This window comes from Sphaeramia orbicularis, chromosome 17 (assembly GCF_902148855.1).
Source record: "Sphaeramia orbicularis chromosome 17, fSphaOr1.1, whole genome shotgun sequence".
Lineage (NCBI taxonomy): Eukaryota > Metazoa > Chordata > Actinopteri > Kurtiformes > Apogonidae > Sphaeramia > Sphaeramia orbicularis.
The window spans coordinates 32,565,333-32,592,242 of NC_043973.1; the positions used below are offsets into that span (position 1 = coordinate 32,565,333).

Consider the following 26,910-nt stretch of genomic DNA (forward strand, 5'->3'; position numbering starts at 1 on the left):
ATTCTCACCTCTTTTTTTAGTGTCAAATGCAGCATGTGTGGCTGGTGCAGTCTTAGTTTACTTTGAGACTAATTCTGCCATGTCTCCTTGTGTGGTCACCCAAAAACAGATGAAGTGTCTCGTAAACAGAGACGATGTACTCCATGGTAATGTCCCCCTCCTTCTGAAAAGTCCTCTTCACATTGTCAGCTTCAGCTTGGCAATAAACACAGCTTGTCAAGACTCCAGTGCAGGGGTGTCAAACTCATGTTAGTTCAGGGGCCACATACAGCCCAATATGACCTGAAATGGGCCGGATTATTAAAATAATAACACAATATAATATATAAATAGTATCAATTCCAAAATCTGCATGTTTAAGTTCTGTGTTTTAGAGTGAAAAAAGTAAAATTCTAATATCAAAGTGTTTACATCTACAAACTATCCTTTTAAAAAAATGTGAAAAACATGAACAACTATGAAAAAAATGAAATTTATTATAAGAAAAAAGTGCAATTTTAACAATTTATGCCATTATTTGGCCTCAGCTTCTCATTTTCACATGTTAATTGTAACTTACAGATCCCAGTGGATCTACAAATACACCAAACATTTAATAACAGACAGAATATCAGCCAAATTACCCTTACTTCTTTTGAGACATTTCAGGTTGTTCACATTTTTTTTTATATAAAAGGCTAGTCTGAAAATGTAAACATTTTTGTGTACTTTTTTTTTTTTTTTTACACTAAAACAAACATTTGTGGTTTTCGTTATTTATTGTTTATTATGATAGTATTTTACTGGTCTGATCCACTTTGGATCGAATTGACCTAAAATTATTTTAACATCCTTGATTGTTCAGTGTAATTTTTGCATTTCACTCATTCATCCCAGGGGCCAGATTGGACCCTTTGGTGGGCCGGTTTTGGCCCCCAGGCCACATGTTTGACACCCCTGCTCTAGTGGCTCTGTTTGTCTGTTTATAACAAACCTAATATTTTTTTTATCACTTTACCATGTTGCTCACTGTTAACTAATCTAAACAGGTTAAATTTAGTGCAGTGACGTCATCGGTCCAGATTTATGTGTGATATATGCAGCTGTTTAAGCTGTTTATGTTGGTTTGACCTCTTTACATAAATCAAGCCAGTTAAAGCCCCCACATGAGACCAGCAAAACCTGAACATTTCTCAAATCTACTAATTCAGGAAGTATCAGCGGGAGGTTCGGACATCTCATGCAGAAGCAATTGTTAAACAACCTTGGCCTGTGAGTTGACACTACATGCTTCCATTAAAGATGAAAGAAGAAATGTTAATCATGTGAGGTCTTTCACCTAAATTTAGAAATTGAAATACACGCTTCGCATCTATGATGTCACAGACACAAACACTAAGTTATTATTTTTCTTCCTCCAGCGATTGATCTCTGCCATCCCACTGAAAAAACAAACAGCTCCTTATCATAATTGTTTGAGCTGACAGTCATTATTTTGCATAATTACAATCATTTCCATTCACTGATATAAAACCAGTGGACGTGTCACACTTCGTCACTGTTTCCACATTATTTTCTGCTGGTTGAGGTTGAACTATTTCTCTTACTGACATAAACTGTGGTTTAACCAAAGAGTACAGAAGTAAAGATGTGAAACCCTAGTGGTTTATAGTCCATCAGGGTAGAGGTGTAGCTCTGCTCTGACACACTGGTGCTGCTCTGGAAAAAAACAGTAATCTTTTACTTTTTATCAGTATAAAGTATTTGACAGTAGCAATGAGTACACTGTAAAAAATGACTATAGAATTAACACCAAAAAGTTGTAAAATTGCAACATAAAAAACTGTGACAATACAATGCAAAGTTGTTTATTTGAAAAGATTTTTGTGTAAACGATTAAATCAAATATAGCTGTAGTTTTTACAGGAAGAGTATGTGAACAAAACCAGATTTGTATGTAGAAATGATGGATTTGTATTGCTTTTAGAAAATAAAACTGTAAATGGAAAAACAATGTGGCGCCGTTTAAATTGTAAGACTGTAATGTTGAAATTTGCTTTATATATATATATATATATATATATATATATATATATATACATATATATATATATATATGTATATATATATACAGGGTGGGGAAGCAAAATTTACAATATTTTGAGGCAGGGCTTGAAAGACAGTGTATGACCAGTTAGTTTATTGAAAGTCATGAGAATTTATTTGCCACAAGAAAATTTACATGATAGAAAATGTTTTTATTCTATGTGTCCTCCTTCTTTCTCAATAACTGCCTTCACACACTTCCTGAAACTTGCGCAAGTGTTCCTCAAATATTCGGGTGACAACTTCTCCCATTCTTCTTTAATAGTATCTTTCAGACTTTCTCGTAATAGTTTTGCTCATAGTCATTCTCTTCTTTCCATTATAAACAGTCTTTATGGACACTCCAACTATTTTTGAAATCTCCTTTGGTGTGACGAGTGCATTCAGCAAATCACACACTCTTTGACGTTTGCTTTCCTGATTACTCATATGGGCAAAAGTTTCTGAAAAGGTATGGATAATAGTGTTAGGTATGATTATGACATCAATATATGTTTGGTTTCAAAACAACTGACGTAGTGCCTGCTGAGAAAAAACAACTAAATGTTCATTGTAAATTTTGCTTCCCCACCCTGTATATATATAAAAAAGTTATAAAAAGTAAACATTTAACAATGTGACATTTTAAATTTGTAAATTAATGGGTTGGTAGAGTTGGTAGAGCGGCTCGTCCAATAACCAAAGGGTTGGTGATTCAAATCCTGGCTTGGACTGTCCATATGTCCAAGTGTCCATGGAAGACACTGAACCCTAAACTGGTCCCAGTTGGACCTGGTGGATTTGGAAAGAGCTGTGGACACCATGAAGGTGGAGAAAATGAGCTAAATAAGTGCAGAACATTTACCAGTTAAATCCAGTGTTCAATCTACATGTTTAAACTGTTCAATCTATATGTTTAAACTGTTAAATCTACATGTTACTCCATAAATATGTTTACAGTTGGATGTGTTTTTTACAGTATCGTTCTGGAAACCACAGCTGCCAGTTTTTTTTCCATAAAAACAACAGGATTTTTTTTTTTTTTTTTTTTACAGTGTACTGACAAAGGGATAAGAGGAAAGAGGCCAAACTGTGTTGTTGACTACTTCCAGTTCAACATGGTGAAGAAGTAGCTTTGTTGCTGCATGATGATGTTACAGTGAATTCTAACTTCTTTGGTTTAATGGAGACTTGGTCCAACCAGACAGTAAACTCCATATATTTGACTGGACACATTTCTATGTCCATCTGCTGTCACTGAAATGGATTTATCTGCAAAGCCAAGCACCACAACACAGAGATGGGCACATGGTGGTATCAAGAAGGAAACCAACGACTTGGAGAAGGCTGTTTGTTGTATTTGCAGCAAAAAAGTGGCATCCAAAGGTGTTAACACCACAAATCTAAAAACAGCACCTGCGACATCTGCTGTCATTGGCAGGATTTTCTTTGTATATTTCACTGGGAGGGTTTTAGTTTAGCTATTCATGCCATATCTGTCCTGTGTTTGTTTATAAAGCTTAAACACAAACCAGAGGAATTTGTATTTATGATTCAATATTCAACACCAACAACTTCTTAGTATTTGCATAATTAAATTCTCATTAGGAATTTACTATAGAAATGAGACAAAAAATGACAATTAAATCATTGATTATGTTATGGCGTATGGAAGTTAAATACAATTTCATGAGTAGGGCTGTTAGAAAATATCAGTTCTGCAAGATATCACGATATTTCATCTCACATACCGTATCGATATTAAAAAGCACTGTATCAATATTTTTAGGTATTTATTCAAATGCAGATATGGCAGAGGTTCATTTTTGTTTTTTGGTTTTCTTTATTGTTTATATCTTATTTCTTGTTATTTAAGACTGTTTTATTAAATAATGATTATTTTAAGCATCCTAAAAGCACTTTTTACTGTCTGAGAAAGGCAGATGTTTGTTCCTTTATTAGGATCGCACATAAATACTGTTCTGATGTTAGTTCTGAACTAATAGAATATGAACATTTGAGCAGCATCTTAATCTATAATGTCTATAAACCATCAAATTTAAGTTTGAACACAGGAACATTTTGTGATATAATATTAGATCCTGCTGTGATCAGTGTGATAATAGTTTTGGATTTTTCATTATAGTTTAGTTTTATTTAGTTTTGACTTTTTTTTTCTCTAATTCAGTTAGTTTTAATTCGTTTTTAGAGCAGGTTTGCTAGTTTTTATTAGTTTTCTTTTTTTTGTAAATGCTTAGTTTTAGTTTTTTTTTTACTATCTTTTCTCTTCTTCTTCATCGTATTCAAATAAATCCCAGACAGGACTCTGCTGCTTTCTCCGAACTTTAGTCTGCATGTTTCCAGGTAGAGGTGGGGACCAGAAGACGACTGTAAATGACAAGTGACGGACAATTAAATATCATATGGTGCCGCTAGCTAAGTTTGCTAGAGCGAAATAAATCGATTTTATATCAATCCAACATTGACAAAAACGAAAACGAAGGGAATTTTATCCATAATTTTTATACGTTTTAGTTAGTTTTGTAAGCACACAATACAGTTTCAGTTAGTTATGTTTTTTTTTTCTTTTAATTATAGTTTATATTTATTTCAGTTAACGAAAATGTTTTTACAATTCTAGTTTTCGTCATTTCGTTAGTTTTCGTTAACGATAATAACCTTGGTTGTGATCCAATAAAAATGTGTTTAGTATTTGTGCAAATTTCTGGTGTAATTCAATTCTTCCAGGAAATAATAATTTTTAAAAAAGGAAACAACCAGAAAATTGCCTTTTTAACAGTATCGTGATATATCGTATCATGATCCTGATATTGTGATTTGTATCGTATCACCAGATTCTAGCCGATACACAGCCCTGTTCATGACGATGTCAGAGGAAATCTTTTTTTATGGGATTCTATATTGCATGATTTCCTGTACTTATACTGGTCAATAAACTCAAATATTAACCTTTTAGCCTTGACGTGATGTATTTACGTGTCTGGTATGATGTGACAGCCTATTCCTCACATTGTTGTCCTTGTGTTTCCCTAGATTCTGATCGGAGAAGCCATTCTGTACTGCTATCTCTCCAGGAGGTCATCGCCCACTCAGACTGAGGCCAACATTAACGCTGCCGGCTGTAACTTCAACTCATACATCCGCAGGGCCGTACGCTTCATAGGTGGGAGAAGACACGCATTACAGCCACAATGTGTTTGTTGTGACTTTAAACAACACAGAAACAGAACCCCGCACTTACCTTTAATATTGATCCATATCTGATCTTATCCAGAGCCGCCACATGATAAAACACTTTCACCTTTTGGTTGCCATGGGAGTATCCACTTGTTAAGCTATGATGTAATTTCCTGTTTCCTTGTGTACTTATGTTCATCCCTCTGTATGTAGTCTGCTGCAGGACTGTATTCTAGAGTCTATAAAACACATTAATTTATCATTCTACAGCTTTCTATACCAAAGGTGTCAAACTCATTTTAGTTCAGTTCCATATTCAGCTACATTTGATCTGCAGTGGGCCGGACCAGAAAAATAATAACAGAATAACCTATAAATAATGACAACTCCAAATTTTTGTCTTTGTTTTAGTGTTAAAAAAAAAATAATAATAAATTATGAAAATACTTACTTTTATAAACTATTCAAAAAAAAAAAAACCTGAAAAAACTGAAATTTAAATTAAAAAATGTAAGAAAATTTTGTGCAATTTTAACAATATTATTCCTCAACTTATCATTTCTACATGTTCATTATGGATCAGATCTACAAAGACACTAAACACTGAGGAACAGGCAGAAAATTTTTTAAAAATTGTGCTGAATTTTCTTTAGACATTTCAGGTTGTTCATATTTGTTCAGGTTATTCACATTTTATTGTTAAGGGATAGTTTGTAAATGTAAATATTTTCATAATTTAATGTTATTTTTTTGCACTAAAACGAAGAAAAAAATTTAAGTTGTTAATTCTGGATTTTTTTTTTTATTTTTTATTTTTTTGGCTTAATTGAAGATTTTTGGGGGGGGGGCTTAATTCAACTTTTTTTTTTTTTTTTTTTTTTACTTAATCGAAGATTTGTGTTTTTTTGGCTCAATTCAAGATTTTTTTTTTTTTTTTACTTAATTAGAAGTTGTTGGGTTTTTTTTGCTAAATTCAAGATTTTTTTTTTAACTTAATTGAAGATTTTATTTTGGCTTAATTGAAGTTTTTTTTTTTTTTGCTTAATTGAAGATTTTTTTTTTTGGCTTAATTGAAGATTTTTTGCTAAATTTGAGAATTTTTTAGCTTAATTGAAGATTTTTTTTACTTAATTGAAGATTTTTTTTTTTGGCTTAATTGAAGATTTTTTTTTACTTAATTGAAGATTTTTTTTGGCTTAATTGAAGATTTTTTTTAACTAAATTGAAGATTTATTTTTTTTGCTTAATTCAAGATTTTTTCCTTAATTCAAGCAATTTTTTTTTATTTATTTATTTATTTTTGTTTAATTCAATTCAAGACTGTGGAATTTTTGCACTTGGTAAAAACATCCCAGGGGCCGAACTGGACCCTTTGGCGGGCCACATTTGGCCCCCGGGCCGCATGTTTGACACCCCTGTTCTATACCATGATAAAGGTTAAAGGTTACAGGTTAAAGTTAGCTCAGATTATTATCCCTGTTGGGAAATCCAGTTTCTGTATTTTACCCATCGTACTACACACACAGCACCTACAACAAACACCAAAGAAAAAGAAAGAACACTGAAGTGGATGAAGGTAATGAGAATTCTTAGACAAGTGAAAAAAAGAAGAGTTCACTAACAATGCCATATTTGCAACTGGGTGCTTCTATGAAACTGGGTTCATTTTGGTACCTGGCACTTTGCCAGTTTTTTTTAGACCCAATAATAAAAGAGAAGTTTACACATATTTCCACCTAGGGTATATCTAAGGATAACCTCAGATAAATGCAAAAAAAAAATTATACTCTTGCTCATGAATTTTGGATGAAATATTGGGCCCAAAAATAGGACGAAAACTGGTACATGAAAAGCTGCCTAGGTGTCAGGGCATTTTATCTTCCAAACGTCACTTGAAATGGTCTTATATACCGCTATAAATAAAGACACTGTGTTAAATTAGAGGATCCTAGTGGTTTTCCTAATCCAGACATGCAGGTTTTTCATGAATCGGCAGTCTCATTCCAGGTTTCGCATGTAACCCATCGTGTCCACTTGTGTTACATATGGAACCTGCCCATTTAAACACAAACACATCGCGAGTGATTTTGCAACAGCGCTCATTTTTGCGAAACACTCTGCCTAGCATAACTGGTTCGATAAAAGAGAATAAAAAGATATTCGAACAAATAGTAGCGTGTAATTTTGGTGTTGTTTTTTACTGTGTTATATACGAATTCTTGTATAAAAATAATATAAAAATCTGTTTTATCTGAAAAATAGTTTCTCTTTTATTTCAGTAAATACTTATTTTTAAAATAGACCCAAAGTGCTTCCAAACTTGCTTCATAACATTAGTCTACATCTGGTTTGAATTTTTAGCCCCGTGTCCTGTTTTTAGGGACCAGTTTCATAGAAGCACCCACTGCATATGTCAAACTGGATCTTTATGGATTCCCCTGATATAGAATGATGCTTTAATAAGGTGTTTCACATCTTTACACTCCATGTTTATTTTCTCAACCCTTTACCTGTGTTGTCCAGCTCAGGGGAAAGTCATTAAAGTAACGATTTATGCCAATACATATTAGCATAAATCCAAGTGATGCACTGCTGTAGACATACCAGGAGCTTAAACAGCATTAAAGACACTTAGAAAGAAAAAAAATCAATGTCAGTTTATTTGTACACTGTATTTGCTTCAACTGAATTGTTTAGTCAGTGGTCATTCTGTGTCCATCTCCTAAATGTTTCCTGTTTGACCACTATCTACTGCTGGTAAAACACTGGCTGTGGAGAAGTGCACAAATAACAGGAACTGAGTTAAACAAATGCATTTAGCCTCTTCCGGGCCCTATCGAAATAAAGTAGATACTAGGGATGGAACCATATGAAAATGTCATATCACGGTTATTGTGACCAAACTTATCATAGTTATCATTATTATCGCGGTATTATTGAAATTATGCTCAAAATGTTCAAAAAGTACCAATACACACACTGAAATAATGTAACCAGGTTGTATTTGAAAAAAAAAAACAAAAAACAACAACAACAACAAAAAATTAAATAAAATAATAGACACAATGCACTTTCCGTGTCAGAAACATTCAAATATTAACCCTTAGTGGTCTGAGCCTATTTTGTCTGTTTTTCAGTCCTTTTGATTTGGCCTTTATATACTATATAAACAAATGTTTACTATACCCATGTTTGGGATCTGTTTTTTCAGCACAACTTCATCTGTATCATCTGTCCATTATTTTTTTCACTTTAACCTACTATAAAAACATAAAGGGCCTGAAAACACAAAAATATATAAAATCCGATTTGAAAAATGTATATAATTTATTGCATAAATAACACAAAGATGCTTAACGAACCTTTTCAAAGACTTTAAAAGTAAATATTGGTTCCAAATATTAGGTATATACAATTAAAATTGTAATAAATTAAAACTATACTCAAATAACTGACATAAAAGTAGATCTTAACATAGGGTTTTTTTCTCCTAAAAGTGCGGTAATCAAACACGGTTATCATGATAATTAGAATTTAAACGGTAATACTAAATGTCTGTGATTTTACCGCCATTTATCGTTATACTGGTAATGGTTACATCCCTAGTAGATACAGTGAACAAGCATACAGGATCCTCCACTGACACCACTGTGGTCAGACTTAACATGCAGATTAGAAAACTCCTGATGACAATGGCTGATGTTTATCTGGTGCTTCTTTGATGGTTGTAATACGCCCAAGTTGTCAGTTGAGCTTCTGAACGAATGAATGCTGACCAGTATGCTAATAGTTCATGTCAGTTACTGGGTTAATCAGCACTGGCTACTGGTGCATCCCAAACCAATAATTAAATAACCCATTCATTAGAATGACCCATTAGTATGTAACAAATAATAATCTAACCTCATGCCTATTCTTATGTTTGTCAAATGTCAAACTTGAGGAGCATACAAGAGATATTTTTGTACAGCAGTGGAGACAACTTGTAAAATGTTCCATACCTGAGACAAACAGCAAAATTAAGGAAACATGAGTAAATCCCAGATCTCCATGCTGTGCCAATTAATAAATCTATTCCCTCCCATCTAATTTGTGTTAATTTTCTCTTATTTACCATACCAAGTTCCAAAGCTTATAACTGAAGAAGCTCAAGGCCAAAATTAATGAAAGGTCTAGTCTAGTCTTGTCCAGCATCTAGTTTGTAGTTTTTAGTGTGTGGCTAAAATACAAACTGAATTATGTCAGGTTAAATTTAGCAGATACATTTTTTTTTCTTTGTTTTTGTTTTGTTCTGTTACCCATTTTTTCATCATAGATTCACAGAAATGTGACCTCATGACAACTAAACAGGTAGGAATTATGTTTTGGTGCTTGGAAATACTGTCAAATACACTTAGAGCAGTGGTTCCCAACCTGTTTAGGCTCCTGACCCCATTTTAACATCACAAATTTCCAGCGACCCCAGATATTCAAAACAGAGAATTTTCTTTTTTTTGCTAAAATTAATTTGTTTTTGATCATTTAATAGTTTAAATGTTAATTTTAGAGGACATTTAGTCTATATAATGTATATTATTATGGACAGAGGCAGTAAATCCAGGTGCAGATTACTGCACAAAGTGAGAATTTGATTTTCCTTGGTCAGGATATGTACAGTCAGTCCAGCTGTGATTTACAAGGACAATTAATACTGAACAAACAAGAACTCAAACTATGAATTATGAAGGAGCTGCAGCATCTGAAACTGACCACAATGAACATTTTATTAGTAAATTTTTTATCTTTACTTTTTATCAAATACTAGAAATTTCAGGTGACCCCATTCGAATTCCAGGCGACCCCACGTGGGGTCCCGACCCCAAGGTTGAAAAACACTGACTTAGAGATTCAGTTGCGGAAAATCTAATCTTTCTAACATGGTATAGAATAAAAAGAAGAAGAATCTTCTTTACTCATCAGTATATTTTATACACAGATATGCAACCTACACTAAAAATCACCCACTGCATTTATTCCATCACTACCTGACACATGCAGGTACACCACACAGGGCAGTGGGTTGCCATGTCAGGCATCTGGGGAGCAAATGGGGAGTTAAGTGCCTTGCTCAAGGGCACATCAGCCAACAATTTTTTTGCAGGTCCAGGGAATTGAGCTGGGCAACCCTTCAGTCATGAGCCAATTCTCCAACCTTCTGCATGCATACATATATTGACCAAAGTTTCACTGTGGAAATTTAAATTGGCTAAAATGTGCTTAGAGGTCTTATTTCTGTCTTTGTGCATAAGAAATCAGTCTCAGTGAATCCAAAGGAACTTTGTGTTGGTAAATGACAGTTCTGCAAATATACAGGATTTCAGTTCTGTTCAACATGTTGATGCTCATATGAACTATGTTTTCAGCTCAAAAATGAACAATTTCATCACAATTAATGCTATATTTTCATGTCACAAATGGACAAGTTATATTTGAACTGAATTGACCTGAAAAACAAATCTTCTATTCTTTTAGTTTCCCCAGTTTTTCTTCCCAGATTCTCTCCTACATATCACATGTTTTATTTGTACAGGTTCAATCTGGAGTATGGTGCTGATCCATCCTGCTTATGTTACACCAATACATACATGAAGAATGGCACACAGCACTGTTTAAATCAACAGTTTTACAATAAGAAGCATTTTTATAAAGAAATAACAATTCTATATTGTTCTTTCCTCTTTAGTCTGATGATAAACTATCCAATAAATAATTGTGATCCTAGTTTTTCCACAGGGATCATTAGTGTAAACGGTGACATGGCCACAGAGCATCAGTATGATGGGATCCACAACAACCATGTCACATCCGTCCACTGACACATTTAGTGTTTTTGTGTCAGCTGTAATTGTTTTAGATCCACAATACTAACATTTATGAAGAAGAGCAGAATTATCAATAGTAAGTCTATAAGTTTATTCCTGATAAAGTACTGGTACTGACCAGAGCATCATGGGTAATGTCACGTCCGCCCACCAGCAAAAGTTTTCACATACACGTGCTATTCCAAATCCAATATTTATGAAAATAGAGCTTCCACTGTCAAAGAATATCAATAGTCTGTGCACAAATGGATTAGCATTATTTCTACACAGTTCTATGCATTTATGACAACTTTTTTTATTTTTACAAAAATGGACACTCATTTGACCCCCTAAGTAAATTTTAGCCAAAATATATTTAATACAAAAATTATCCAATGAGAATGGAGAGGTTAAAAACAAATGGTGGATCAGGATGTTAGATCAGGTTGGCAGAATGTAATGTAAATATGATACTGATAACTGAATAAATTGTGGTTATTAAGACTTAAAGTGAGCACTCATCCAGTCTTTTTTTGCAGGTGTTCATATCTTCGGGCTGTGCGTGACAGCGTTGATAACAGATATCCTCCAGCTGTCCACCGGGCAGCACACCCCCTACTGGCTGGATGTGTGCAAACCCAACCTAACCCACATTAACATGTCCACCTGCGATGAAGCTTTTATTCTGGAGGATATCTGCTCTGGACAAGACCTCAGCCTCATCAACGCTGGGAGGTAGGGCTCGGCTTTACTGACACCGTTTCAGCTGCTGAGTGTGTGTCAGAGGGTGTGTGTGGGTGTTTAATGTTTAATCTCAACACATGCACACGCCATAATCTTCATGTAGCTTTCAGTTTGTAATTTTCTGCCGTTGTTATGGAAACCAGCTCAAACATGCTGAAAACATGAGCTAAATCATAGGCCACTGTACGTATTGTCCTACCAAATTCAGGTAACGTAATGTGGGATTTGTGCAACATGGTAGTTTTATAAAGGCGAACCGTTAAAGGACATTGTGCATCAGCTCATTTACAGCACCCTGCAGGTGTTTGTCCTCCCTCTGACTGATTAGAATGGGTGATTGCATTCAACCCTGACTCCTGCTTATTTTTATTTCTCCTCTAGAGCTACCACATTCATACTTAACCCTTTCCTGTACGCTGCCACAGTTATGGACAGTTAATGTAATTCTATTTTGGGTTAGTATTACATTCAGAAAAGACCCAGTAAAAATGTATTCAGCAGAAAAAGGACAAAGAGAAACAGAACTAAGTGAGTCTTTTATTGCAGTTCATGGGATGTACCTGTAACCACAAACTGCAGTGTTATCATCAGCTGTTCCTCTGGTGAAACCCTGTTCTCATACTTCATGTTTTCTCTGCTCATTACAACTATAATACAGGAGAAATCATTGACCGTCTCATTTTTTTTTTTTTTTTTTTTTTTTTTTGTCCACCTTTGTGTCCCTTCTTAAAATATACTTTTACCAGAGGGCATGTCCTGGTTTTATCTGAGCTTCATGTTTAGTTCATTATTTTTATTTTCATTCTCTTAACTTTTATCATTTTGTATGTTATCATTTTACTTTGCAAAGCACGTTGTACTTAATAGATAAAGATTATTAGCATTATATTATGTTTTCCATCAGTAGCAGTAATGCAGCCATAAATAACTCACTATCATTGTCCTGATTCATGTGTTAAGACGCTGCAAATTATATCCAGTGGGTAAAATGGAAATACAAAAAGTAATTGTTTTGGAAATGAAACACCATCTTTTCTTTTTGCATTGAAACTTGCAGGTGTTCAGTGGTTTTCAGCTCACAAACACATAATAGTCCTTATTATGGCCTATGTATTTTTACCTAATTTTACACTTTTGTGCCATGGTGTCCTCTTGCCTCTACAACTTAATACAGGGTTCCCACACGTCCTGGAAAACCTGGAAAATGAGTGGCCAATTTTCCAGTCATGGAAAACATATGGAAAACTAGAAAAGCACTCAGAGAGCACAGACCTCTGCCAAGGCAGATCAGCCCCCCCCCACCCCCACCCCGATTACCACCACAATGTAATCATTTGTTCCTTGTGCCAGTATCAACATTTCCTGAAATTTTCATCCAAATCCATCCATAACTTTTTGAGTTAGACAGACAGACAAACCAATGGCTGACAAAAACATAACCTCCTTGGCGGAGGTAATGAGAAAAAAGGTCAAACGTCCCGGAAACGGTTAAGTTATCCTGGAAAATTATTTATCCTCCCCCTGCCTTGTGAGCCTAAACTGAGATGAAACAAAGGAAATTGTGTTTCAGTGATTGATTGAAAATATACAAATATTTTTAGAGGAAGTACAGAAAGTTGATTTGGGAGTTGTCCAATTGAACATTGTATCTCCAGTTTGTCTAATGCTAATGAAGTGCTACGCTGTAATCTGTGGGTGTGTTTGCATTATTCTGTGGTAGATTTGTTATAATTATTTTTCACCAATAAATTATAGCCATAGACTGCATATCAAATGTCTGAGTAATAAACATAGAAACAATGGCAAGGCAAGGCAGATTTATTTGTATAGCACAATTCATACACAGGGCAGTTCACAGTGCTTTACAAAAATGGAAAAGAGACAGGTTAAAAACAAACAATTACAATTAAAACATAATCAAAAAACATAAATAGTAATCAATTAAAACAAAGTAACAGAGAAGAGTGCAGATAGAACTCTCTCTGTTGTTCTATGCACAGTTGAACAGCTGTTTTCAGCCTGGACTTAAACATTGTCACAGCAGAGGTCTGTCTGACGTCATCAGGAAAACTGTTCCAGAGTTTAGCTGCATGGAACTGAAACGCAGCTTCACCTGTTTAGTCCTGACTCTGGACACCAGCAGAAGACCAGTCCATGAGGTTCTCAGGGTCCCAGATGGTTCATATGGGACCAACATGTCACAGATGTACTTTGGTGCTAGACCATGGACAGACTTGTAGACCAGCAGAGCTGTTTTAAAGTCTATTCTCTGAGCCACAGGAAGCCAGTGCACAGATCTGAGCACAGGACTGATATGGTCGTACTTCCTGGTTCTAGTCAGGACCCCAGCAGCAGCGTTCTGGATGGACTGCAGCTGTCTGACAGCTGGTTTAGAGAGTCCAGTGAGAAGGCCGTTACAGTAGTCTAACCTGCTAGAGATAAATGCATGGATAAGTCTGGTTTAGACAGTAAACCTTTGATTCTGGCAATGTTTTTGAGCTGGTAAAAGGCTGATGATGTAATTGATTTAATGTGGCTGTTAATCTGGGTAAATGCAAGTTACAACTGTAGAAATGAGCACTTCCAAAGAATGAGGGGGACAGGGGAATGGATTAGATTAGCATCTAAAAATGTCTTGGAAAAGTCCTGGAAAATGATTTCAGGGAAAGAGTGCAAACCCTGTAATAACTTAAAAATAAAATACATGCACAACAGGGTTAATTAGTGTGTGATTTGGAGGCATCATAGCTCTGTGAATTTGACTGAATTCCAACTCGGCAGATGTTGTGTCAGCCAGAATATATATGTAGGTGTGGAGGTTGAGATGGTTGCATAGAGGCAGACTGTCAAGAGGAGCTTTAGGAGAATATACTGTACATAGGCTGCTGCGTTCTCAAATTCACACAGACAAGAAAAATGTGAATGCTACAATCACTGTGTGTTTTGACTGAATCCCCAGCAGAACACTGATGCAGCTATAAGGGGCAGCGCTGAATTAATATTACACCAAATAATTAAGCCTAGCCTGCTTAATATGCTGTTAACAACTGGTGTGTTTCACCCAAATGACTTATTTTCTGGGTAATACTATTATGTCTGACTGTTACATGATGGAATATGTCATTTTTCACCCATCCCCTTTCACAGTATTTACATGTTAACTACTACATAAAGTCCAAGTTTGTGTTATTAATCATACTGTTAATTCCATTGACCAGTTCACATGCAGATTAATTTTCAACTGTAACAGCTTTAGCATAGATATGGTATAGTATGTTGTATGGTCCTTGATTAATTAATTTTTATAATTTATTAATGCAGGTCACTGAAGAGACATGGAGTGTTTGCCTCCACTCATATCCTCATCTTATCAATAATAGATCACACATATGCTTTGGATATTTTGCCTGAAGTGTAAAAGCTCATGTGGCACTATGTTTTTACACTTTAATAAGTGGCTAGTTGGTTCTCATTGTGACATAATAGAATGTAATGAGCTGTGAAATATGAGGCACACAATAGGGCTGCAACTAATGATGGTTTTTACTGTCAGTTAATCTGTCCATTATCATTTCAGCTGATTGTATTATCCTGTGGTCTGGTAAAATGATAGAAAATTGCAGAAAAAGTGCCACTTAATTCCCCAAGATGAGTTCTTCAAATGTCTGGTTTTGTCAAAACCAAAAGGTATTTATTTAATGTGACAGATAAGAAAATGAGCAGAAAATACTCACATTTCAGATGATGGAATCTGAGAATTTAGATAGGTTTTTTCCTCAAACAAAATAATGAAACCAAGTATCAGTAATAAAACTACTACTACTAAAACTACTACTTTATGGGTAAATACTGTTCGGAAGGAAAAATCAAATTAAACAAACTATGTAGCTTACATTACATGTAAAATACACTGTTGCCTCTAAAGTTGGAATAAAATACTTCTATCTCTTCTTATGTAATGATTGTGTCAATGGGTACGGTTACATGATGTTTTTTAAATCCAATTTATTTTTCCAGAAGAAATTAATCCAGAACTAAAGTACTTTCTCTTCTGTTTCCATGGAAATGTTAAACCCGAATAAAGGTTTACATGAGAAACGTTTATTCGGTTCTGGCAGCCCTTCTGTTAGCTTAGCTTAGCATAGTCACTGCATTTCCATGGTCACACGTAGCCAGTTTTTTAAAGGTGATTTGTCGTCTTTTGTAAGTGATTTCGTGAAATCCAATTCTCCCTAATTATTTCTTTAGATCTGCGACTTACTGCACTCATATAATCTGTGGACTGTTGTGTTGACAGAAGTTGGAAAATATTTTTGTTGGAAGGGATGCATGCGCTAAATTAGCTTTGCTTTAGCGTTTTAGCTTTGCATTAGTTTTTATTTCCCAGATTTTATTCCTGCAGTAAGTCACATGACCATGATCTGAGCCTCAGTTTGTGATCATATTGACCCCAGCGGACTAAAGGAGTGATTAGGGAGAACTGAATTGACCAAAATCACTCATAAAATACTACAAATCACCTATAAAAGCCTGGCTACGTCTGACCATAGGAATGAAGCAATTATGCTAAGCTAGGCAAAGCTAAGCTAACGGAAGGGCTGCGAGGAGAAGGCAATCGGTGCACTGCAGTACAAACTGATTAGCCCATTATGGAATTCATTAGTGCATGACAAATGAATGAATAAAAAACAAGTGGTGAACTATTCCTTGATGTATTCTTGATAAAGTGTAACTGGGACTCAGTGTGTAATCACTGAACCTGGTCAAAGGTGATTACTGATGTGTATAATTAGGAATAAAAACAGGAATGTGTCTCAAAACAACCTTATGGACAACAGTGCATTTGACTTTTTCAGATGTTCTTTAAAAAAGGATAAAGTAGTTGTTGACCCTCTGTGTTTTATTGAATGTTGATGAACAAATATTACAGCTAAGGCATTAAATAAGTTTGAAAAATCAGATATGAGAAGAAGCATTGAGTTATTTTGTTTCCCTGACGTTGCAGTTTTAATCTAATTTAATAAGTGGTATGATTTGTTGTTCATTTATGGTATGATAAATATGATAGAGCCCCACCTGCAGAGTGAGAAACACTAAACTGCCAGGGAAAGGCTTGCACCTTCATGCCACCACTCATCACCAAACCCAATGTGTAAAGGAAGCTGTATAAAGAAAAAATAACAAATTTACAACAGGTGGAAGGAGAAGGGATATTTTCCCAACTGTTTGCAAGAATGTCTCAATAATACCAAAATACTCAATGAATGCAGTAGAATCTCTGTTCACATACACTTCCCAGCTGAATTATACCCCTTTACACATATATATCATTTTCTTTTTTTATACTTTATTTTTGACAGATTTTACATTTTTTTTAACAAACAGACAATAAAACAAAAATGCAAAGACATGAAAAGAGCGTAACAAGCACAAGTACAATGGTACCAAAGTGGGTCAGTGAGTCACAATATTATCCCATCATGATAAGAGGGTTGAGTTAGTTTGGGTATTGTCCTGTTTCAGTCCACGTCAGCTCATTCAGATATATTCTCATGTTGAATCAGATCATATATGTGTATTTTTCAGGAGAGTAATAAGGTGTTGTCCTATTGAGGTGTCACATCTTCTGGGATAGATGTCCATTTTAGCCAATAATTAGTAAATTTGCCCAGATTAAGATTCAAGGAGAAAGTTAGTTTTATATATGCCATTTTCATAGAATCAAAAAATCCTCAGTGCTTTAGTCTCTAGAAAAAAATTAAAGCAAAAGTGTACAGTGTAAAGTGTACAGGCTCAAAACAAAAGATAAATTATTAAATTATTTACACATGGCCTATAAATGTTATGCATGTTATGTAATTTCCATAATTTTTAAAAAAAATTATTGATGGTATTTAACCCTCCGGTATCCGGGTGCACCTTTTAGGCACACTTTGCACTTTGTGTTAAAAAACTTCATATTATTTTTCACAATTTAAATAAGGTTAGAATTCAAAAGTTGTTCATTTGTGCATGATCTTTAAAATTCTGTCCACCAACTAAAATGTGCACATTGTAAACAAAAGAAAATTACCAGACTAGCATCTGTCTGCCAAGTGTGCCTAGAATGCACTATTTCTAACATTTGATATGTATGATTAGGACTGACCTGGATTTACAAAAATAAAATCAAATTAGAGCAGAAAAATAAATGAATATATAATATTTAATAGTTTGATTTATAGGTGTGCATTTTACGCACACTTGGTGACAGATGCTAGTATTTTTGTACATTTGACCTAGCACCAAAAATAATAATGCAAATTAACCAATGTTGGAGTTAATCACTCCACACTCAAATCTAATATGTGATCCACTTTTTATGTAGTATATTGGAAAAAATTAATTTTTTGTGTTTTTTGCATCCAAAAAAATGGTTTGTTTACATTACAAACACGGCATTTAAAGGGTTAAAAATGTGACAGTTATTGAGCATTTGGTATTTTTATTTACAGCTCAAGTTGATGAAATAGAAAAAAGTGTAAAAGAATTAAAAACAAACTGTATGAAAATTTTATTGACATTATTCCACAAGTGTGACAAAATGGCACACTTGGTGCTTTGTAAGAGCCTTACTGGACAGGATACCGGAGGGTTAATTTAGTTCTAATGTATCTAACTTGTATTACCCTGCATTTGAGACGCAGAGCAACTGGATATCAAGAGAAACGAATCCCATGCAATCTTTTGTAAACACTGAAGGAGGAGTCAAAGGAAAAGTATTTACAGAATCCTCAAAGGCTCCTCTTACCATCTGGATGAATCACACACACACAAAAAAGATATTTCTCAGTCAGTACATTTTTCCAGAGAAATAGTATGTAATTAGTTTGAGCTAATTACAGACTGTCTTTTCCAAATCAAGTCGAGGAAGCTTCACACTGTACAATTCAATGAATGCATGAAAAAGTGGTTGGATAATCTTGTTACACTGTGGTTGATGGACCTCTTCAGCAGTGGAATTACAGAGGCAGTTTGTAATTAGGTGTAGTTTTAGGAGTGCATTATTAGTTGAGTTTAATTTAGGTTGGATTTTGTTTAGTTTTAGTGTTTGTTAGTTCTGCTGGAGAAAAGGCTCGATGTATAGAAGCCAAAAAAATGGATAAAAGAATGCACAACATCAAATATTTACAAAAGCACTGTTTATTAAAAGTCTCACTTCTCCAGATTTGCTTATACATAATGAACCACTGACACTGACTGATTTTAGCTTGTGTTCCATTAGTTATTGTTGGGGTTTTTGTGATGTAGAGTGTTTTTGTTGAGTTCAGACTTGCATAAGTGGAAGAGGATGGATGGATGGATGGATGGATGGATGGATGGATGGATGGATGGATGGATGGATGGATGGATGGATGGATGGATGGATGGATGGATGGATTCATGGATGGATGGATTTGCAGATAGATTTATGAATGGATTCATGGATGGATAGATGGAATTAAATACAATTTCACTGCAAATTCTACTACTTCTTCTTGTGTTCTATCTTCTATTTCAATTGCACAGACCATTTTTCTTGTCATTAGACGGCAAAAAAGTCACGAACTCTTCTAAATCTAATAAAAGCAGTCATTTTGCCAACCTGCTGCACACACCCCTGTGGATGCCTTGGTTACAAGACACGGCAGCAGAGTCCATGAAAAACAGAACGTTCTGTGCTTTTCTACACAGATTCACTAATTTTAGCGCAAAATTACACAACCCTCTTCAAACAGTTGGAGATATGTTACATTAATTCTGTAAACAGCATTTCCTCAGCATAAATGCACTATTTTCTGACACAGAAACAGGATTATAGTAGTGAGCTTAGTTTATGCAAATGTGTAAATAAATCAGGCAGACTGTTGCTTTTTTTTATCATATGTAACTGATTATGAATAACAGAATTTTTGAGAAATTATCAGTAAGTACAGCTAAAGGCAACAAAGACAAATCACAGATTGTTGTGTTGCAGGCTGTTGGATTCCTAGTATTACTCCACAGACTTGGTTTCATTGTTATTTTCAGGATGAATAAGGTTTAATATATACAGTTCTGTGTATATTCAAACAGCTGAGTGCATTTATTAAACACTTGCTACCACAGATTTCCTGGTGCACATACACACACACACACACACACACACACACACTCCAAGTTTCTTTGAAAGTCACTTCCCTGTTGCAGATGAATATTCAATATTGTCCTTAACTGTCTGAATATGATAATTAGCATAAAGTGCACTGTGTGTCTCTTTATAGGAAATCTTTCCCCTCCCAGCATGCAACGCTGGCTGCCTTCGCTGCTGTCTACATCTCAGTAAGTTCAACTCAAAGTTTTGAAGCAGTTCAGCACTAACAGAAAAGGTGAAAGATGTAAATGGGTGTATTGAGGCATGTGTAATTATTTCAGGTGTTGGATTGTTGTGGTTTAGGGATGTAACGATATGAAAATGTCCTATCACGGTTATCGTGACCAAACTTATCACGGTTATCATTATTATCACGATATTTTTGAATTTGTGCTCAAAATGTTCAAAAAGTACTAATACACACACTGAAGTAATTTAACCAAGTTGTATTAAAAAATAATAATAATAATAAAATAAAATAATTGGCACAATGTACCTTCTGTTGCAGAAACATTCAAATATTAACCCTTAGTGGTCTGAGCCTATTTTGTCCGTTTTTCAGTCCTTTTGATTTTGCCTTTATATACTGTATAAACAAATATTTACTATAACCATGTTTGTGTTATTTATGGATCAAGTCACGCGCCTGTTGACTTTGAATCGAAAAATTAGAATTGAGATAATGATTTCAAAGTTTTTGTAGTTCAATAGTATAACATCTTAAGTTTCTAAATCCATTAAAATTTTAGCCAAAAAAGGATTTTCAAGAAAATTACGGAACTTTTTATATGACCTAAATTCAGTCCCTCGGAAAGTTCTCTAAGAATGAATAATAACAGAACTTATCGTTGCTATAATTTGAAATCTCAATCATATATTTCTATTTTCAATATAGTTTTATGACCTTTTACACACCCTTTTATCATTATAAAAATCATTTTGTCGGAAAAATTGGTGTGAATCGCTTTTTTAAGCATTTTAATATCAGATGGTGCCGGTTATGTAGGGAATTTCAGTTTTCTCAAAAAACATGTTTTGTTTTTTTTTAATCACGAATTAGTCAAATGAGCTAAACCAATGGAAATTTCTGAAAGTAAGCATTTAACCCTCTGCTTAAGCATGGCTTCATTGGAATTTAAGATTATTTTGTCACTAATCTAAAAAAAGATTTCTTTTTTTTTTCTTTTTTTACATAACCAAAAATAGGTCTCGACATGAAATAGCAAATTTGTGAAGGATTTTTTTCTTTCACTTTCTATAGATTTAATTGTTCAGATCAATAATTATGATATTCTGTTTTCTTAATATGGATTTGGTATACATGAATATTCCATTCTCTGGAAAATATTTCCTCTTAATTGAGATCAAAGGGTAGTTATCACAGGATATTGATGGGACTCAACTTGAGCAGCATAAATGCAATAAATCATATACATTTTTCAAACCGGATTTTATTTATTTGTGTGTGTGTTTTCTGGCATTTTATATTTTTATAGTAGGTTAAAGTGAAAAAATAATAGACAGATGATATAGATGAAGTTGCGCTGAAAAAACAGATCCCAAAGATGCTTAACGAACCTTTTCAGAGACTTTAAAAGTGAATATTGGTTCCAAATATTAGGTATAGAAAATTAAAATTGTAATGAATTAAAACTATACACAAATATTTGACATAAAAGCAGATCTTTACATAGGCGTTTTTTCCCCTAAAAGGGCAGTAATCAAACACGGTTATCATGAGAATTAGAATTTAAACAGTAATACCAACCGTCTGCGATTTTACCGCAGTTTATCGTTACACCGGTAATCGTTACATCCCTATTGTGTTTATTTTCATATTAAGCAGTGAACTTGTGTGTTTTTCAGATGTACTTCAACACGGTGCTGACAGACTCGGCCAAGCTGCTGAAGCCTCTCCTGGTGTTTTCGTTTGTCATGTTGGCCATCCTCGCCGGTTTAACCCGCATTATCCAGTTCAGAAACCACCCAGTCGACGTCTACTGCGGGTGGTTACTGGGAGGTGCCATCGCCGTTTATCTGGTATGTGTATGTGCACAGACTTTCTCTCTACATATGTAGCTCTCTGCGTTTAATGGTATATATCATGCGACAATTGGAAAATCTCTGTCATTTCATATTATACCCCTTATCGTCTAATTCATTGTGTTGCAAATTGCACCGTTTACGGCAGTATTTTCCTGTCAGCTGAATGATGCTTTGTGTTCTTCAACATTTAGGGCTTGGTGTGGAAATGTATTACTGTCATGCCACTGTGAAAACTGTTTAGAGACTATTGAATGTCATCAAATGTATTATAGTGTGATAGCACAGTTCAATACCAAAGTGCCAGAGTTCAATAAATCTCATCAGCGTCAGTGCATACAGGACACACACACATCTTTATACATTTTCATGAATATTGTTTGAGCAGAAAACTTGAATTTGTGGTTAAAAGCTTTATATTTTTGTGTTATTTCAATGTCTAAATCAGGAGTGTCAAACATGCGTCCCGGGGGCCAAATGCAGCCCGCCAAAGGGTCCAGTTCAGCCCCTGGGATGTTTTTGCCAAGTGCAAAAATTCCACAGTCTTGAATTAAATTAAATAAAAAAAAAACTTAGCTTGAATTAAGGAAAAAATCTTGAATTAGGCAGAAAAAAAAATCTTCAATTAAGTCAAAAAATCTCAAATTTAGCAAAAAATCTTGAATTAAGCCAAAAAAAATCTTCAAGTAAAAAAAAAAAAATCTTGAATTGAGCCAAAAAAAAAAAAAAAAAATCTTCAATTAAGTAAAAACAAAAAAAACAAACTTCAATTAAGTAAAAAAAATCTTGAATTAAGCCACAAAAAAAAATCTAGAATTAACAACTTAATTTTTTTTCTTTGTTTTAGTGCAAAAAATAACATTAAATTAGGAAAATATTTACGTTTACAAACTATCCTGTAACACTAAAATGTGAATAACCTGAACAAATATGAACAACCTGAAATGTCTAAAGAAAATTCAGCAAAATTTGAACTATTTTTCTTCCTGTTCCTCAGTGTTTAGTGTCTTTGTAGATCTGATCCATAATGCACATGGACAAATGAGAAGTTGAGGAATAATATTATTAAAATCGCACAAAATGTTCTTACGTTTTTTAATTTAAATTTCAGTTTTTTCAGGTTTTTTTTTTTTTTTTTTGATAGTTTATAAAAGCAAGTATTTTCGTAATTTTATGGGTTTTTTTTTTTACACTGAAACAAAGACAAAAATTTGGAGTTGTCATTATTTATAGGTTATCATGTTATTATTTTTCTGGTCCAGCCCACTGCAGATCAAATTTAGCAGAATATGGAACTGAACTAAAATGAGTTTGACACCTCTGGTCTTAATGATCAGCACTTGTTGGAGCTTTTTGTTGTTTTTGTTATATTTATATAAACATTTGCTTATTATTTTCTTGAGGTTTTGTTTGTGTATTAGTCTGTTGATTTATACAGGCTCCTTAAAAAGTCTTAAAATATGATTGCCCTAAAATTACTTCTTATTCCTCAGGTATGAGCTGTAGCAGCTTCGACATCAGTAGCAGAAACCTTAGCCAAATGGAAAATGTAACGTTAGCTGGATTGAAACATGGTAAAGAGCAGTTCAAGGCAATGACTATGTGGTCCATTATACTTTTATTTATGTGAATGTAAGGTCTTAAATTTAACCAAAGACACCTTGAAAAATATATGAAAAAATCCTACATTTAGCTTCATCAAACCTGCTGATTCTCTGTTATATATATGTTATAGCATATTAGTCTTGGGTCAAATTCTTGAAGTCCTTTGTGTTACAGTGAATGATGCTTTTGTTTTGAAGGCAGACAGGTGAATTTACATGTACAGGTAGTCACACACAGGATGGGTTCATGTGTACAGTGGTTAAAAAAAACCTCACATTTTCCCTGAGTTAGATTTTGAGGTAATTATTTTACCCATTTTTTTTAATATTTATTTGCTTATTGGCAAGTATTCAAGTTTTATAGCATAAGTGTAATGCAATTCTTTTTTTTTGTTAAATCGAAAAATTTAGCATTGAAAAAGCTGTATTTTATGACCTAACCATGGATCCGTCTGACTTATTAACTTAGGAATAGGGATGTAACAATTACCGGTATAACGATAAACTGCGGTAAAATTGCAGACGGTTAGTATTACCGTTTAAATTCTAATTCTCATGATAACCGTGTTTGATTACCGCACTTTTAGGGGAGAAAACCCTATGTAAAGATCTGCTTTTATGTCAAATATTTGAGTATAGTTTTAATTTATTACAATTTTGATTTTCTATACCTAATATTTGGAACCAATATTCACTTTTAAAGTCTTTGAAAAGATTCATTAAGCATCTTTGTGTTATTTATGCAATAAATTATATACATTTTTCAAATTGGATTTTATATTTTTTTTGTGTATGTGTTTTCTGGCCTTTTATGTTTTTATAGTAGGTTAAAGTGAAAAAAAATAATAAGCAGATCATATAGATGAAGTTGTGCTGAAAAAAACACAGATCCCAAACATGGGTATAGTAAACATTTGTTTATATAGTATATAAAGGCAAAACCAAAAGGACTGAAAAACAGACAAAATAGGCTCAGACCACTAAGGGTTAATATTTGAATGTTTCTGACACAGAAAGTGCATCCTATTATTTTATTTTATTTTTTAAATACAACTTGGTTAAATTATTTCAGTGTGTGTATTAGTACTTTCTGAACATTTTGAGCACAATTTCAATTATAGTGCTATAATAATGATAACCGTGATAATTTTGGTCACAATAACCGTGATATGAAATTTTCATATCGTTACATCCCTACTTAGGAAAGGGAAAATATCCCTTTGTGGTTTCCAACCCTGACACCAACCTAGTGTTTTTACATCCCCCTTTAATGACTGTGTTGCCAATTTCATGTATGTTTTGCAGTGTTTTTCCAAAGATTGCAAGAGATTTCAAGTCACTTCTGTGGTGTTTTGCAAGACAGATATTGCAGAATTCCAAACAACATGCAAAACAAAACATATATGTGTGTACCTTTAGTGAGATTCCAATCCAATCCAATCCAACTTTATTTGTAAAGCACTTTAAAACAACTGCAGTGGACCAAAGTTCTGTACAGAAGAAAAATTCAAACCAAAATAGAAGAATACAATAAAAGAATAGATTAAAAAGCCATACAATTAAAAACAACAAAATAAATAAATAAATAAAATAGATAAATAAGAACAATAAACCACTACCAAATAAAAACAATAGAATAAAGATAGTACCTTCAAACATCTCACATAGTTTCAAAAGCCAAGGAGAAAACATGGGTTTGAAGAAGGGCTTTAAAAACAGACAGACTACAGGTGTATAAGGTACGGTTACAAAAGTTCAGATTGTGGTGCTTGTGTCCACATGTACGTAATCAACAGAAACTGTATCACTGTCGTTGCTGCAGTACATTTGGCTCCATGTCCTCTTCAGTCTAGATCTGCAGGTGGAAAGAGACATGGATGCTCTACTGAGCAGAAACTGACGGATACTCACACAGTATATTTAAAACCTCCCACTCATCATCACCCCTCAACCCACACACACACACACACACACACACACACACACACACACTCAAATATACACACACAAACGCACACAGACATGAGCTGAAGCACAAACACGCACCGACACACCAGCCCTTTTCCACTGCCTACACTGTTGTTGTCCTGCCTCCTGCAGGAAGAAGCGTTGGCTGCAGAAATGTGAAGTAGTACGCTGAACATCTCCTCATGAGGTCACGTACAAACACCGGTGTGAACTAAATATGTTACACTGGTGCAAGCCTTTTGCAAATACTATCGATCGAAAAGTGTGTTTTCCTCTTCAGTGTTTCATGCAGAAAAGATGATGATGCTCTAGAAATAATACTTAATTGGGGCTATTTTAAGCTCGCTAGTTTGGCATTGTGTCAACCACCATCAAAGAAAAAAGAAAAAATCCATTGAAACTGACTGGCAGCTTCCTCTTGATTTTGTGCTGCAGTGATTTAGTTCTGCAGAGGGTCAAAGCAGAAGTCTCTGCTTGTACTCACATGTGAAATTTACTAAACCATGATGATTTTAGGGCTCCTCAGAATCAGCACAGAAGATGTAACAAATCCTTCTATTATGTATACGAGAAAATAAGAAGAAATGCATACAGATGATAATATATTCTTTTGTATATCTTGGTTTTTTTATGGATGACATGTGCCTTACAGTAATAAACTATTGTTATTGTTATTGTTACACTGAAGACAATAAATGTACTCCTGAGAATCTGTAGAAATAACTTTATATTAACTAGAGAAGCACTCGGAGAGCGCAGACCTCCACCAAGGCAGATCAGTCCGTCCCCCCCCCGCCAATCACCACCAAAATGTAATCATTTCTTCCTTGTGCCAGTATCAATGTTTCCTGAAATTTTCATCCAAATCCGTCCATAACTTTTTGAGTTATCTTGCACGCAGACGGACAGACAGACAAACCAATGCCGGCAAAAACATAACTTCCTTGGCGGAGGTAATAAGGCATTTATTCACCAGTAAAACCCATGGAGTTGGATCAATGACAGTGGATATAAAATTAACAAAAATGTATAATAATTGAAAAAAAAAAAAAAAAAAAAAACCTGCAAAATAATAAATAATGTGAAAAAAAATAAGCAAAATTTGGAAAAATAAAGTAAAAAAAAAAGAATAAAATGAGCAAAAAAAATTAACAAAGAGTCAAAGTAATGAATGAAATGAATAAAAATTTCTTTAAAAAAACCTGCAAAATAATAAACCAAGTGGGAAAAGAAGCAAAAAATTGATTAAAATTAAGTAAAAAAGAAAAACAAAAGCAATAAAATGAATAAAAACAGC

General features: G+C 34.1%; 1 protein-coding gene across 1 annotated transcript in view; it reads left to right on the forward strand.

Moving 5' to 3' along the window:
* The window catches only part of LOC115437816 (phospholipid phosphatase-related protein type 4-like), an 86,443-nt gene that overhangs the window by 42,919 nt on the left and 16,614 nt on the right, over positions 1-26,910 (forward strand). The window contains exons 3-6 of the mRNA XM_030161168.1: positions 5,119-5,248; positions 11,642-11,837; positions 20,129-20,186; positions 21,865-22,038. Coding sequence (XP_030017028.1) covers positions 5,119-5,248; positions 11,642-11,837; positions 20,129-20,186; positions 21,865-22,038 — 558 coding nt within the window. The remainder of the gene's footprint in view (positions 1-5,118; positions 5,249-11,641; positions 11,838-20,128; positions 20,187-21,864; positions 22,039-26,910) is intronic.